Source organism: Danio aesculapii, chromosome 18, assembly GCF_903798145.1.
Source record: "Danio aesculapii chromosome 18, fDanAes4.1, whole genome shotgun sequence".
Taxonomy (NCBI): domain Eukaryota; kingdom Metazoa; phylum Chordata; class Actinopteri; order Cypriniformes; family Danionidae; genus Danio; species Danio aesculapii.
In genome coordinates this window covers 51922006-51937168 of record NC_079452.1, presented here as the reverse complement: position 1 = coordinate 51937168, position 15163 = coordinate 51922006, and the positions used below count along the sequence as shown (strand labels likewise).

Sequence of the window (15163 nt, the reverse complement as noted above, 5' to 3'; positions counted from 1 at the left end):
CCATCTCTAGGGTTTACAGAGAATGGTCCGAAAGAGAGAAAATATCCAGTGAGCGGCAGTTCTGTAAGCGTAAATGCCTTGTTGATGTCAGAGAAGAATGGCCAGACTGGTTCCTGCTGATAGAAAGGCAACAGTAACTCAAATAACCTCTTGCTACAAATGAGGTATGCAGAAGAGCATCTCTGAAAGCACAAAACGTCGAACCTTGAGGCAGATGGGCTACAGCAGCAGAAGACCACACAGAGTGCCACTTCTGTCAGCTAAGAACAGGAAACTAAGGCTACAATTCACACAGGCTCACCAAAATTGGACAATAGAAGATTGCAAAAACGTTGCCAGGTCAGATGAGTCTTGATTTCTGCTGTGACATTCGGTAGGGTCAGAATTTGGCGTCAACAACATGAAAGCATGGATCCATCCTGACTTGTATTAATGGTTCAGGCTGGTGGTGGTGTAATGGTGTGGTGATATTTTCTTGTCACACTTTGGACCAATTAGTACCAATTGAGCATCGTGTCAACGCCACAGCCTACCTGAGTATTGTTGTTGACCATGTCTATCCCTTTATGAACAGTGTATCCATCTTCTGATGGCTACTTTGAGTAGGATAACGCGCCATGTCATAAAGCATGAATCATCTCAGACTGGTTTCTTAAAAAAGACAATGAGTTCACTGTACTCAACTGGCCTCCACAGTCACCAGATTCCAATCCAATAGAGCACTTTTGGGGTTGTGGTGGAAAGAGAGATTCGCATAATAGATGTGCAGTTGACAAATCTGCAGCAACAGCACGAGGCTATCATGTCAATGTAGACTAAAATCTATGAGGAATATTTCCAGTGTTGAATCTATGCCATGAAGGATAAAGACAGTTCCGAACGCATCCCGTTATTAGTAAGGTGTACCTAATAAAGTGGCCAGTGAGTGTACAGTATAAGTAATTTACATGAAGAAATTTTCATAAACCAAGTGATTAACAATTTGAGCACGAAAATATTGTTTTTCCATCATAAATTAAATGTTTATGCAAGTACAAGTAATCTTGTTTGAAAATTGTGTGTATTATGCTGTTGTATTACTTTTAAGTATGTAAGTTTCATAACATACTGTTTTCTAAGCAGTCGTATATAGGGCTAAATGATGAAAATATAGTGCCATACCTAAAAAAAAAAACAATATTCCCTCCACACTCAATTAGCTGTGGGCACAGACACACAGGTTTTGGTGGTTTATGAAGACTCTCCATTGGCGTAATGAATTTTATACTGTAAAAACGGCTTATTACATGATCTTACTCTAACCCTTACCCTCACAGGAAACCTGTAGCAAAAATTTTGAATGTCAAAAGACCCTGTTAAGCTTTTCGAATCACGAGGACACATGGCATGTCCTCATAAACCACAACAACATAGTAATACCTAGGTCATACTCATGTCATTATACAAATGTGTGTCTTTATAAACCACCAAACCCAGTACACACATGCACACTTTCTGAGTAGGATCTCCAAATAAAAGAGCTACATATCACCAGTCATACTTTATTAAATAAACAAAATCAGTTTTCTAGTAATTTGTAGTAATATTAGGAGGGTAAACAAATTCTAGACATACTAATAAGATTAAAATGGTTGTTTTCAAACTGAATACCGAGCTATAAGGATATGGAGAAAATATTTGACTTGTGTTTGGCTCTGTGCTTGAGCCATAGATTGCGGAGGATCTAAGATATTCCAACTGGCACACATGCTCAAGCCTAGTTTTAAACAATACACTTCACAAACCTTGTTGAAATCATTCTGATACATATTTAGGATGAAGATTTTTTTATTGCATTTCAAAATGCACTTTTGTTAATCAATAACCAAGGAAGGTACATTTATGATTGGGTACTTTTCCAAAAACAGTTTAACAGTTAGCTTAAACACAGGGTACACAGAGTTGGAAAAGAAATGCGGCTGTCGATAATAAAACAATAATCTTCTCCAGTGTTTAGACTAGCAAAACAGACAAACCAAGAGAAAGTTAAAGCATGTAGTTTAAGACGTGTTTGATTATCGCAGAATACTAATGAAAAAAACAGCACTGACAATGCAAATAATAACACTTCAAGCAGCAATCATTCGCATTTAATACTCATTTTTTACTTCCTAAATCTGTCCTTGACCGCAAAATCACAAATCCAATTTTTTTATGGAATACATCTGGAAACTGGGAGAGAAAAAAGACATGAAGACGGAAAGAGAATCCCACTTTATAGTCAGACAAGAATAGCTATGCCATAAACACTTTATAGTTCAATAAACATTCACTGTAAAAAATCTTATGTGCTATTTACAAAAAAAAATTGTGGTAACACTATTGCACGTATTATTTTTAAGTAAATTTCAAGACTTGATTTTTTTAGCAAAAACCACTTGAATGAATCATGTGAAAATTACTGAATGTTTTGAGTGATAAATGAAGATTTTAATATTATTAGCGGAATGTGCTTTTATAATTTAAGCTAATCCACCACCATTTACTCATATTCATTTTTTTTAACGAAAACCACTTGAAAGAATCATGTGAAAATTACTAGTTTTTTTAAGTGATAGATGATGATTTTAATATTATTAGTGGAATGTGCTTTTATAATATATGCAAATAAATCACCATTTACTCAAATTTATTACTGAAAATTACTCATTTATAAAATGTAAAATATATAATGTATAATGAAAAACATACACAATACATTTAGGCCAAATATCATTTTATTACATGTTACACTGATAACAAAATGGTACAATATGTTAAACAAATCTATATAAAATTTACAGCAATGTTAATCTCTGATAAAAATTCCTTTATCCATGTCATGGAAAAAACTGACCTGTCAACTTTCCTTTGTAGGAATAGTCACATTTTAGACAATATTTGACAGAATTTGTGTTTTGCAAACTTAATATTCGTTTCTTTGTAAGTGATTTTAATTTGTGGAATATTTGTATAAATCCAGTTCAGCGATTCTAGATTTTCCAGGCTAGCCATGACTCACTTATCCTCCAAGACAATGCAGAAGTCCTCATGGTTGGTCATCCCTCTGACAGACAGCAATTCTCTGTGCATTCCCACACTGTAAAATAAACATTACGTTTATTATATTGAAATTATGCAGTTGTACATTTCAAATGTTTAAGGTTTACTAAAACACATTAAGGAAATATATTAATGAAATAAACCATTTCTTTTTATATCTGTGAACAGTAATTCTTCATAATGTTTGAGTAGATGTTGCTGACTGACACAAATACACAAGTATTTTGACTTATAATGGACAGGGTGTTTAAATGTATACTAGTGTACAGACATTTATAAAAACAAACCATGTTTATACAAGGAATAGTGCATTCAACAGTGTAATGCTTGAGCTATATATTTTTTTGTAAGCATGCAAAAATATAAAATGCAGTTTTCGGAAGATCATAAATATCTGAAACAGTTTGAGACACTTACATTGCACTCCTGGATGAGCTCTTCCTCTTATTCATACAGATAGACCAGCAACAGAGGACGACATCTCTCGATTCATCCCTGATTTAATGTGAGGTCTGATGCAAAAAAGTGTAGAAATTAGTAATAATAATAATAATAATAATAATAATCATAATAATAATAATAATACACAAATAACATTATTAAAAATACCTGATGTATGGCACCCATTCTCTTTATCAAAATCTGCCTCAATAAACTGCTCCTCTTTAGTGGGAAACACTGCGAAAGTTTTCTTCATTAAACTGAAAAATGAAGCAAACAAATATTAGTATTTATGTACAGCATTATATATAAACAGTTCATTACATTACATCAGCAATGCTGTAAAAGGAACCTTATGAAATGGAAAAGCACTAGCTGTACATAAACCCCATTGAATAGCTAGCTAACTTAGCTTAGCTTAGCTTAGATTTACCACTTAACAAGCTCACTGTTGTTCATCTGCTTAACTGTTGCCTGATCGTTGCTGTTAAATATTACAATGCAAATAATTTGTTCAACTTCATTATATAATTCAGAATGAACATTGAAGCAAATCAATTTCAAATAGGAATGGGTGGTTAAAACTACCCGTGTATCCCTATATACATCATATGGCAAAAACTAAGCTCCTGAACAAGCTTGAACAGCATGTGTCTTTCCTGAAAGAGCTTAGGTTATTTAAGACAATAAAATGATAAACTGTTAATGCTTACCTCTTAACATGCTCGCTGTTGATCTGCTCCTTCAAAATGTCGTCTGATCACTGCCGTTGTTGAGATTCAAATGCAAACATCTCAATCAAATCCACATAATTGAGTGAATTTTCTTAAAATAAACGTGAAGCCATCTTTCCTCAATTTTATTAGCTTAACTGGTTTCTCAAATTAAGCTTAGTAATTGCACTAGTTTGCTTAAAAAAATAAGTAAAATTTAAATCTTAGTTATATTAGCGAAATCTTCTTAATATTTTATAATAAATCCAGAATATCAATTTTTTAAAGAAAATATGCTCATTATTTTTAATGACCACATTAATTTTTTTAATGAAAATTACAAGCCTCAAGATTCATTTTTTACAGTGTTCTTATTGGCCCTCAGATGTTGGACGCAAGTCCTTCACATTGACGTCTAGATAAAATAGTCACGCTGAAGTTAAGGAAAAGACACAATACAATATGTCATCAATACATCACTGTAGATTTCAGATATTTTAAAGATACTCTTTCATTGCTGCTCTAATTTAAAATATATTAAACGATAATAAAATATGTGTTTAAACCCTTCATGATGTGTGGCACTGCAATATTCCACTGTAAATTGTAAGTTAATTAAAAAAGGAGGCTTGCATATGTGACAGAATAAAAATAAAACGACCTCAGAGAGCAGCAATATGAAAACAATATTCTCCAGACTCCTCCACGCATCCTCTCTCACACATACATTCAACCCTGAAACAGTAAATATGCACGATTAGTGGTTAGTACATTAATAATTCTCAAAATATAGGCAGGTTTGAAACATATTACACTTATTAAATCAAAATATGTATTTTTTTTTCTCTAAAAAATAAACTATTTCAGAGGAAAAGATTTGCATACAATATATACAGACAACAATATAGAATAGCTTTCAGTATTGGACCATAAACATCCTTTTAACATCGTCGATAAGCAAATATCACTATAATATAACAAATATATCTTAATCTTTTGATTGGAAACTTTGGGCTGATTCAAGCACAGCTAAAACCAATGTGATTGTAAAGCATTTTAAAATCAATCATTAATTATTGATAATTATTGTATAAACGTTTTTAAAAATATGACATATAATAGCCTCAATGTGATGTAATGTAACAGAAATATTCAAGCTGCCAGATACATTCAAGGGGAATTATGTATATTTATTTAATTAACAAATGGAATGTTTTGTTGGAAGAAAAACAACAAAAGGTTGTGCAATAACGTATTTTTGGAGGATTAAGCTTAATGTTTCCTTTCCCTGCAACAAAGAAAAGGTTTTTCATCAATATTTGATTAAGTTTCTGTGCTTCGTTGGTCTGGAATGTCAGAACAGATGCACACACCAGGAAACATCGGATAAAATTTCCTGACCGGTTCCACTGATGTTTCACGGCCTTGGAGAAACGGATCGAAGGTGCAGGAGCTCATTCCCTGTATAGAAGTGTTCATGCAGGAATCCAGGGGGTTTTACAAGACCTTCAACAATGACTCCGAGAGTACTATACCATTCACCTAGGAGAGAGCAAAGAATTTAAATAAGAGGATTAAGCAAATTGAAAAAACTAAAATATCACGTTTCAAATGAGAACAAAAAGTTGTCAAACTGGTCTGAACTGGTTTGCCTCACTATCAAAGAGCCACACTGCCAATAAAGAGCTGATAAACAGGGAGCCTTGCCCAGCAAAGAGGAAACAGGTTCTCTGTCAAAGAACAATTGGACGGAAGGGAGAAGTCGACTCTTGACGCTCGCTAACCCTCCAAATAACACAACTATTTCCATTGTGACCCCTGAGGTCACTCGCCAGAAACATTCAGGCAATAAACAACTAATGAACGGCTCTTATTTGATGAGTTCATAGCTAGCTACGAAGTTGACTCCAACAATTTCAAATGTTTACTTTTAACAACGCGAACAGTCAGTTATTTTCGTAAACAAAAATTAAGGTCGAAAAACATTTTCGTTAACTGAATAAAATAAAAAAACTAACTGAAATAAAATAATTGTGATTAGGTACTCGTTCTGTGACGGAAAATCTGACCTGCGGCAACTTTTATAGAAGTACATGTGGATGGCGCTTTTACAACCAAACACATCAGTCAAGCATCAGGCCTGTAGGCAGCTTGGTGAAAGGGGTGGTTCTTTTTTTCTCGAAAAGTGGATCTTTTTGCAGTTATAGACCTCATTTTCTATTTAATAATGACACTTAAATACATTTTAAGCACTATTTTTAGCTGGGTAAGCTTGTCGGATGGTCATCATAACCACACTTTTTGATGTACCAAAAATATTTCCTAGATTTAGAATAAAGAAATATGAAAAAAAAATACTTATTTTTAAAATACAAATTTATTACATCATATATAATAAAAAAAGAATAAATGTTTAATTAAAAACAAGCCTATTGTCATTTATTAGGCAAATTATAAATAACAAAGTGGCCAGAACATTCAACTTTCCTCAGTCAGATTATGGCCATTTGAATAATAATAATAATAAAGACAAAATATTACACAATCAATAATGTAGAGCTTTACAGTTTTTCTAGCCTCTCTTTAAAAAATTCATGGATAACAACAATTGTTTTTAAATTAATTTTCCTTTGATGGGTTTTTGAAGGCTTATTTTCACTATATATGATGGCATAGCAGTCAAAATAGGACAAATGAGCTCATATATGGAACAAATTCTGGACCTTTGTCAATGAGGGGTGGGTCTTTCCAACCACCCGAACCCGACCTGGCTACAGCCCTGTGCGTGAGATTATACAGAAACATCTTTTCAATATAAACATAAAGGTTACTTCAGTTATAAGAAAGTTCTTCAGTTGGCAAATATATGAAAGGCCCGATTATTTAACTACACATTACTTTTAATATGAAGAAGTTTGTTTTAATTCTTCGTATTTTGACTTGTATACACTTGGGTTCAGTGTTTGTTCAAACAACTATTTTTATTATTAAGAGGTTTGCACAAGAGTTCATGTAAACTGTGCAAAAACTAAATTTGGCTTTGGTCCACACTGGAGGTGTTCTGTTAACTCTGTAAAACTAGAATTACTAAAACTAACTACATTTATAAAAAAACGAAATAGAAAGGTAAAGTAAAAAAAGCTTTTAATGAAACAAACTAAAACTAAAGTGAAATGAACAGAAAATGTAAAAACTGTGTCAAAATAACAACTTTTTAAAAATGCAAAACTATAATAATCTTACTAGCAGCAACACGTATCTGTTAAAACCAAAACACTGATGTACTTCTAACAAAAATATACAACTTTTTTTCCTTAGCAGGATGTTAAAAAATTCATTGAGCCATTTTCCATGAATACTTCATTTTAATGAGATAAAAGTTCTTAGAGAATTCAGCATTGGTTCTATTTTTCAGCAACAGCTCCCTGTCACTCCTACTTTCCATTCATCAAAACCTTTAAAAAATGTAGTGTTTGCTGGTGAAAAAACCATGTAGCTCAACTGCAGACAGCATTCCTCCCAAAAAATGAGGGAAGAAACAGAATCTTGTTTTCTTGTCAAGGTCGGAGGTGTTTAATGCGCAGACGTGAAAACAAATCAGAATTGACCCAAAGTCACATGCCACAATTCTCCCTTCCAAGTTGTTTTTAAAATGTCAGATTTGCTGACAAGCGAGCAAATGCGAGTAAATCTCTACAAAAAGTCAATTTAATGGAAGCGATATTTGATTATTCAGGTTATATACACTTAAAGCATGTTGTGGTGACGCACCTGTATTTGACATCAAACAGGGTGGAATCGTCCTCTTCGTCGTTTTCTTCATTTAAAGGAGCCATCTCTACGCGCTCTGCTGGAGTTGTGATGATGTCATATTTTCTTGTTTTTCTGATCTTCCTTGCTGATCTATTCAAAGCAGGGATAGAAATGACAGGTGAGGTTGTGACTTATCACAAACCTATTTGAGATTTTTTTTTCTGCTGAACACAGAATTCACTTCCATAGTGTTTGAAGAGGTTAGATTCAAAAACCTCTAAATGCCGTCTGAAATTTTCTTCTAAAATTAGCATTTTTATCTGGTTCCTGTGTGTAGGTTCAGTAAATTCCCTTTTATGGCAAAGATTACGTTCTTTTCATGGTCTTCAAAGTGAAATAACATAAAAAAGTGGGTTGAAATAATGCTCATTTTCAATGGAAATTTCAGACTGCACTTAGAGGATTTTGCATCTAAACTCTTCATTTGTTTTTCCTACAATGGAAGTCAATGGTTACACGTTTCTACCATTTCTTAAAACAACTTAATTTGTGTCAGCAGAAAAATGAAACTCGTAAATGTTTGGAACCACTTGAGGGTGAGTCAATTTTCACTTTTGGGTGAACTATCCCTTTAAAATGAAGACTCCTTCTAGTAGAGCTTTTAAACAACCTAACAACAACATTGAAACCACCAAATAAGAATGTTGACCCAGGACAAGAATGTTGCTCTAAAAATGCTGGGTTATTTCAAACTAAATTTTGGTAAAATATGGACATGCCCAATTATTGGGTTAAATTAACCCAGTTGTTAGTTTTGTCCATAATTTACCCAAACTGGGTTGAAATAATCCAGTATTTGAAGTGTAAAGTTAGGGTTAATTTTTAACCCTGGGTAAGGTATGAACAGCGTAAAATGTGAAGCAAGAATTCAGATGTGAAAAACTGTTTAGAAAGATAGACTTTACAAACCACCAGTGGTGTAAAGTAACAAATACTCAAATTACTGTAATCGAGTAATTTTTCTCAGGAATTGTAATTTACTAAGTAGTTTTAAAAATGTGTACTTTTACTTTCCCTTGAGGTCATTTTTAGTGTTGTATTGGTACTTTTACTCCACAATTGTCCTTCAAACTGCAGTCACTACTTTATTCTTTCTTGTTTATGGGATTGGCTGAGTAGAAAAATCAGTCCTGCGATTCCCGTCCAATCAAATAGCACACCGAAAGTAAATCGCATCATACTGAACAACATCAACACATGGGCATTTTATAAATGCAGCAAACTGCTTCGAAGCCTTCTGTATAATGACTGAGATTGCCAAACTGCCTTAAGCAACAACTAAATGCATTACAGAATGCACAGACATGCACAAAGTGCATGTAAACACTTCAATCTTTCACAGTTTAATACTCACTATTCTTGAGTACTATTAAAAAGGCTACTTTTTACTCATACTCTGAGTAATATTTACAACAGATACTTTTAGTCTACTTGCACTGTTTTTGGGCAAGTAATGGTACTTTTACTTGAGTATGATTTTTCAGTACTCTTTACAGCACTGCAAACCACTTTTAAAGGTAACAGAAATGTGACCCATTAATTGACACACTAGCCATGTGTTATATAATAATGCACAATACAACATAATTAGTAAATTTTCACTTTTGGGTGAACTATCCCTTTAAGATGAAGACTCCTTGTAGAGTTTTTTAACAACCTAACAACATTGAAACCACCAAATAAAAACCCCAGGGTTTAGCTCTAAAAATGCTGGGTTATGTTAAAGTAAATGTAGGTAAAATATTACTTATATTGTGAGTAATATTTACAACAGATACGTTTACTCTACATGCACTACGTTTTTGTGCAAGTAATGGTACTTTTTCCACCATTTTTAAAGTAACAGAAATGTGATCTATTAACTGATATGTGATGTGTTATATAATAATGCACAAAATATACCATATGTTAACATATGGTAACGTGTCATGTATTCATTTTTTTTTAATGTCACAACAGTTCTACAAATATTCAAATATGGTGTCATACGGACAAGTAAATTACTAATTTAATTCATTTATAAGCGCAATAAAACAGTTCTTTAAGCTTTCATCCAAAGAAAAGAACCGACTCAAACGAGTCATTTGTCATGGAGTCGGACTGGTCGTGCTGTGCTGGTAAAAGTAAAGTGGAAACAGTGTCAGCTTATTTTAGCATTTAAGCTTCATTTACTTCAGCAGAAAATGCACGTTACAAATCTGAACGTCATGAAAATCATTCGAATGCGGTGTTTTAAAGAGGCTTTCCGGTACGAATAAGAATCGGTTCTCAGAATCTAACCGAACCATCTGTTACCAAAGCCGCGGTCAGAGGATTAAATCTGGGATAACGAGTCAACGTTACCAAAAAATCTAGAATGTTCCATATATTTAGTATACTGACACTATACAAAAAAATAAAACTTGATTACACATAAACTTATATAACAATTTTATAAATAGTGACACATAAATTTGCCCATAAAAATTTTCGCCATATTCAGAGTAAGGTGGCATTTTTGTAACAACAAAACAGATTATATATACAAATCATAGAACACAATTAAAAATAATGTATTAAATATAAACCAGAATAAACGTTACCTGCATATTTTTATGACAAGGCACGTGATAAGTAAGGTTGTTAGCACGCAGATGAAAATCGAAATGTTTTTGATTGTAGGAAGATCCCTCAAAATGGTAGAAATGCGGGATCCAACCGCAGCATCTGTTGTATTTTGTGTTGAATTTTCTTCTTGAGGCGGTAATGTTGAATTAAGCGGCGTCGCGGAGGATGGACGCGTATGTGGCTCTCCGTTTATCTCCTGCGCAATGACAATAAGAGTAACAGCAAAAGTATATAGCCACATATTGTTTCCCGATTTAAGCATCTTTCTCTCAATGTCTCGTGTATTTTAATAGAGTCAGTACAGAGAAGGTCTGAGCACTACAACTCGAAACGCGAACAACAGCTGTCTGGCGAATGATGTATGTAAATGATGCTCTGACATCTCAAATAGTCCACAGCTCGGTCGCCAATCATGTCCAGTATCTCAAGTATCTGCTCATATGTGTTTTCCACCTCGAGGGCTCGGTTTTATTCTTTGGTTTGCACTCACACGCAGCTCGGTCCGTTATCCAGGATGTTTTCTTGGGAATGCGTGTCGGCAGGAGGAAATGTGGGTTATCCACACCCGGAAGAGCTCCGGGAGGGTCCAGACAGACGAGGACCAATGTGCAGTTTGTTTGGCAGCAGCGCGCTGTCATGGAGGAAGAGCACATGAATGATGATGGTTTTGTTTTGTTTACGAAAGATTAGCCTGTAAATAAATTCTATCTGTCTGTTTGTCTGTCTGTCTATATATCTGTCTGTCTCTTTGGCAATCAGTTTGTCTATTTACCTTATTTTGTTACAGCCTGATTCCAAAATGAATTAAATTCATTTATTTCCTCAGAATTCTACACACAATACTCCATAATGACAAAGTGAAAAAAGATTTTTTGAATTTGTTGCAAATGTATTTAAAATAAAAAAATCACATGTATTATTCACAGCCTTTGCTCAATACTTTGTTGATGCACTTTTCGTAGCAATTACAGCCTCAGGACTTTCTGAATATGATGCCACAAGCTTGGCACACCTGTCTTTGGGAATTTTTGCCCATTCCTCTTTGCAGTACCTCTCAAGATCTATCAGGATGGATGGGAAGCGACGGTGTACAGCCATTTTCAGATGTCTCCAGAGATGTTCAAACGGATTTAGGTCTGGGCTCTGGCTGGGCCACTCAAGGACATTCACAGAGTTATTGTGGAGACACTCCATTGATATTTTGGCAGTGTGCTTTGAGCCATTGTCCTGCTGAAAGATGAACCGTCCAGCCAGTCTGAGGTCAAGAGTACTCTAAAGCAGGTTTTCATTTAGGATGTCTCTGTACATTGCTGCATTCATCTTTCTCTCTATCCTGACTCTTCCAATACCTGCAGCTGAAAAACATCCCCAGGGCATGATGTTGCCACCACAATGCTTCACTGTAGGGATGGTATTAGCCTGGTAATGAGTGGTGCCTGGTTTTCTTCAAACGTAACACCTGGCATTCACTCCAAAGAGTTCAATTTTAGTCTCATCAGACCAGAGAATTTTGTTTCTTATGGTCTAAGAGTCCTTCAGATGTTATTTGCCAAATTCCAGGCGGGGAGTGGGCTCCGTCTGGCCACTCTACCATACAGGCCTGATTGATGGATTGCTGCACAGATGGTTGTGCTTCTGTAAGATTCTCCTCTCTCCATAGAAGAACACTGGAGCTCAGACAGAGTGACCATCTGGTTCTTGATCACCTCCCTGACTAAGGCCCTTCTCCCCGCAATCACTCAGCTTAGATGGCCGGCCAGCTCTAGAAAGAGTCCTGGTGGTTCCAAACATCTTCCACTTATGGATGATGGAGGCCATTGTGCTCACTGGAACTTTCAGAGCAGCAGAAATTTTTCTGTAACCTTTCCCAGCCTTGTGCCCTGAGACAATCCTGTCTCGGGGACCTACAGACAATTGCTTTGTCTTCATGCTTGGTTTGTGCTTTGACATGCACTGTCAACCCTGGGACCTTATATAGACAGGTGTGAGCCTTTTCAAATCATGTCCAATCAACTGAATTTACCAAAGTTGAACTCCAATTAAGCTGCTGAAACATCTCAAGAATGATCAGTGGAAACAGAATGCACCTGTAAATACTTATATAATGTGATTTTTCAGGTTTTTTTATTTTAAATAAATTTGCAATAATTAAAAAAATTCCTTTTTCACATTGTCATTATGGGGTGTTGTGTGTAGAATTTTGAGGAAATAAATTAATTTAATCCATTCTGCAATAAGGCTGTAACATAAAAAAGTGGAAAAAGTGAAGCACTACAAATACTTTCCGGATGCACTGCATTTATCTGTCTGTCTGTCTGTCTGTCTGTCTGTTTATTTTTCTTTCGTATATGTCTGTCTCTCTGTCTGATATGTCTGTTGTCTGATGTGTCTATCTATTTATCGGTTTTCGAATTCAGTACCTAATTATGATGTTTTTGCCAATTCATTCATTCATCTTCTTTTCGGCTTAGTCCCTTTTTTAATTCAGGGTCGCCACAGCGGAGTGAAACGCTGACTTATCCAGCATATGTTTTACGCAGCGGATGCCCTTCCAGCCGCAACCCATCTCTGGGAAGCATCCATAAACACTCACTCACACTCATACACTACGGACAATTTAGCCTTCCCAATTCACCTGTACTGCATGTCTTTGGACTGAGGGGGAAACCGGAGCACCCGGAAGAAACCCACACGAACGCAGGGAGAACATGCAAACTCCCCACAGAAACACCAGCTGACCCAGCCGAGGCTCGAACCAGCGACCTTCTTGCTGTGAGGCGACAGCACTACCTACTGCGCCACTGCGACATTTGTCCATGTCATTTTCTGAATCAGTGTAATGTAGCCTGTACAAAGTGAAGCTGTTGTGCTCGTTAAAGGGCGATTACAGTTTTTCTCAGTCATTTTGGTGCATTTCTCACAACGCTATTTACATTTGCACAACAGTTAATGCATTTCTCAAAACAATTAGTACAAACTGCAAAACCTAGTTGAACCCGCAAAAGCGTGTAACTTGCTCAAAATTAATAGCTCATTCCTCAAAAGCAAGTATTCATGTCAATGAAAGTGTCAGTGTCATCAAGATGAAAAGTCCTGACACCATTGTTTATGAACAAGATAGTCAAATGGCTTTGTTATGTTTTCATTATGACAGTTTACTCTACATTTTTTCCAATGCAAAAAATTCAGATTTTGGTGACACTTCCTGAAATTGCTCAAGACAGCACTATATACTATTTGCACAACCAATTGAAAACTTCAGTAAAGTCAGACATCACCGCATTTAGTAATTTATTCACAGCATTGTGCAAAAGAATAAATACACCTTTATTTACAACAAATCTAAACTTCCTTTGAGTAGAGCTGTGCACAACTGTAAACAATATTGCAGTACATATTGGAACTGAACCTACAACATACAGTACATAGGTCTGTAAATCATTCATGAAATTGTTCAATTTGGAACACATTTTCAAGACAAAAAAAGATGTAAAATAAATTGTAAAATAAATAAACTAGTTCAACATTTTTGTATGTAAACACTCAAGTAATGAAATAGGACGATTAGTTTTATATGGAATGACTATTCAGCATTCACAAGTTTAGCCATGACTGCAATGACATAAGCAAATGATAATGTTATAAAACAGCAGAGAGTTGTATGAAAGCAATTGATGCCTGTCCAAAAGCATTTGCAATTTGTTGGAAGGAATGAGAAACTGCTACTATGATGTGCACAAATGACTAATTGTTTTGAGAAATGCATTAACTGATGTGCAAATGTAAACAGTGTTGTGAGAAATGCACCAAAGCAACTGAGGAAAAACTGTAAAAGCCACATAAATCATTAAATCTATGAGAAAGTTCTGTGTATCAAATAAAGATGTGTTGGATGCACATCAGCAAAAACATGCTGCATAATTTTAGATTGTAAAAAAAAAGCTGTGAAAAAAGTTTGACTGTTTATATCACAACAAACTGTCCTATCATTATAAGTGGACCTCAGGGCAGAATAAATGCACGATATGACCCCTTAAGGTCACAAGAGAAGGAAATGGGTTATTGTTGGATTAAGCTTTGGCCTTCCTACTTGTCCCATCCTGTTATTTAACATATTTAACAGGGTAGTCCCACTGCATGGTCTACTTAGCACAAATGCCCATAGTATGTTTAAAAAAAATCATTTTAACGTTAAAAAAATAAACACAAATATATATATTTATATAGATAGATAGATAGATAGATAGATAGATAGATAGATAGATAGATAGATAGATAGATAGATAGATAGATAGATAGATAGATAGATAGATAGATAGATAGATAGATAGATAGATAGATAAACTAAGATATAAAACTGCCGGTGTGACCATAAACACATTCTTTTGTGCATCACACGTTAAACTATAGACTTCATTAACCGAGAATATGGGTTTTGGGATGAGCTATTGGAATTATTCTCAATGTTTAACCAATCTAAAGACAGAGATACTGTTGAGATGATTAAA

At 34.9% G+C, this 15163-nt stretch overlaps 1 protein-coding gene and 1 long non-coding RNA gene across 2 annotated transcripts; both read right to left on the bottom strand.

Annotated features, from left to right (window-relative positions):
- Positions 1 to 2943: 2943 nt before the first annotated feature.
- On the bottom strand, positions 2944 to 4470 carry LOC130245990 (uncharacterized). The gene is made up of 4 exons (XR_008839385.1): positions 4236 to 4470; positions 3691 to 3782; positions 3499 to 3593; positions 2944 to 3118 (listed from the first exon to the last, which is right to left on the bottom strand). It is a non-coding gene; the product is annotated as an uncharacterized LOC130245990 (long non-coding RNA).
- Positions 4471 to 4609: 139 nt separating this feature from the next.
- fam174b (family with sequence similarity 174 member B) lies at positions 4610 to 11219 on the bottom strand. The gene is made up of 3 exons (XM_056478207.1): positions 10631 to 11219; positions 8007 to 8138; positions 4610 to 5777 (listed from the first exon to the last, which is right to left on the bottom strand). The coding sequence occupies exons 1-3, from the start codon at positions 10915 to 10917 to the stop codon at positions 5774 to 5776; spliced, it is 423 nt and encodes a 140-aa protein (XP_056334182.1). The 5' UTR covers positions 10918 to 11219; the 3' UTR covers positions 4610 to 5773.
- Positions 11220 to 15163: the final 3944 nt, after the last annotated feature.

Coding starts and splice junctions, on each gene's coding strand:
- fam174b (XM_056478207.1), bottom strand. CDS start 10,917: ATGCTTAAATCGGGAAACAATATGTGGCTATATACTTTTGCTGTTACT. Junction 8,139..10,630: donor CTTGTCATAAAAATATGCAG/GTAACGTTTATT, acceptor TGCTTTGAATAG/ATCAGCAAGGAAGATCAGAA.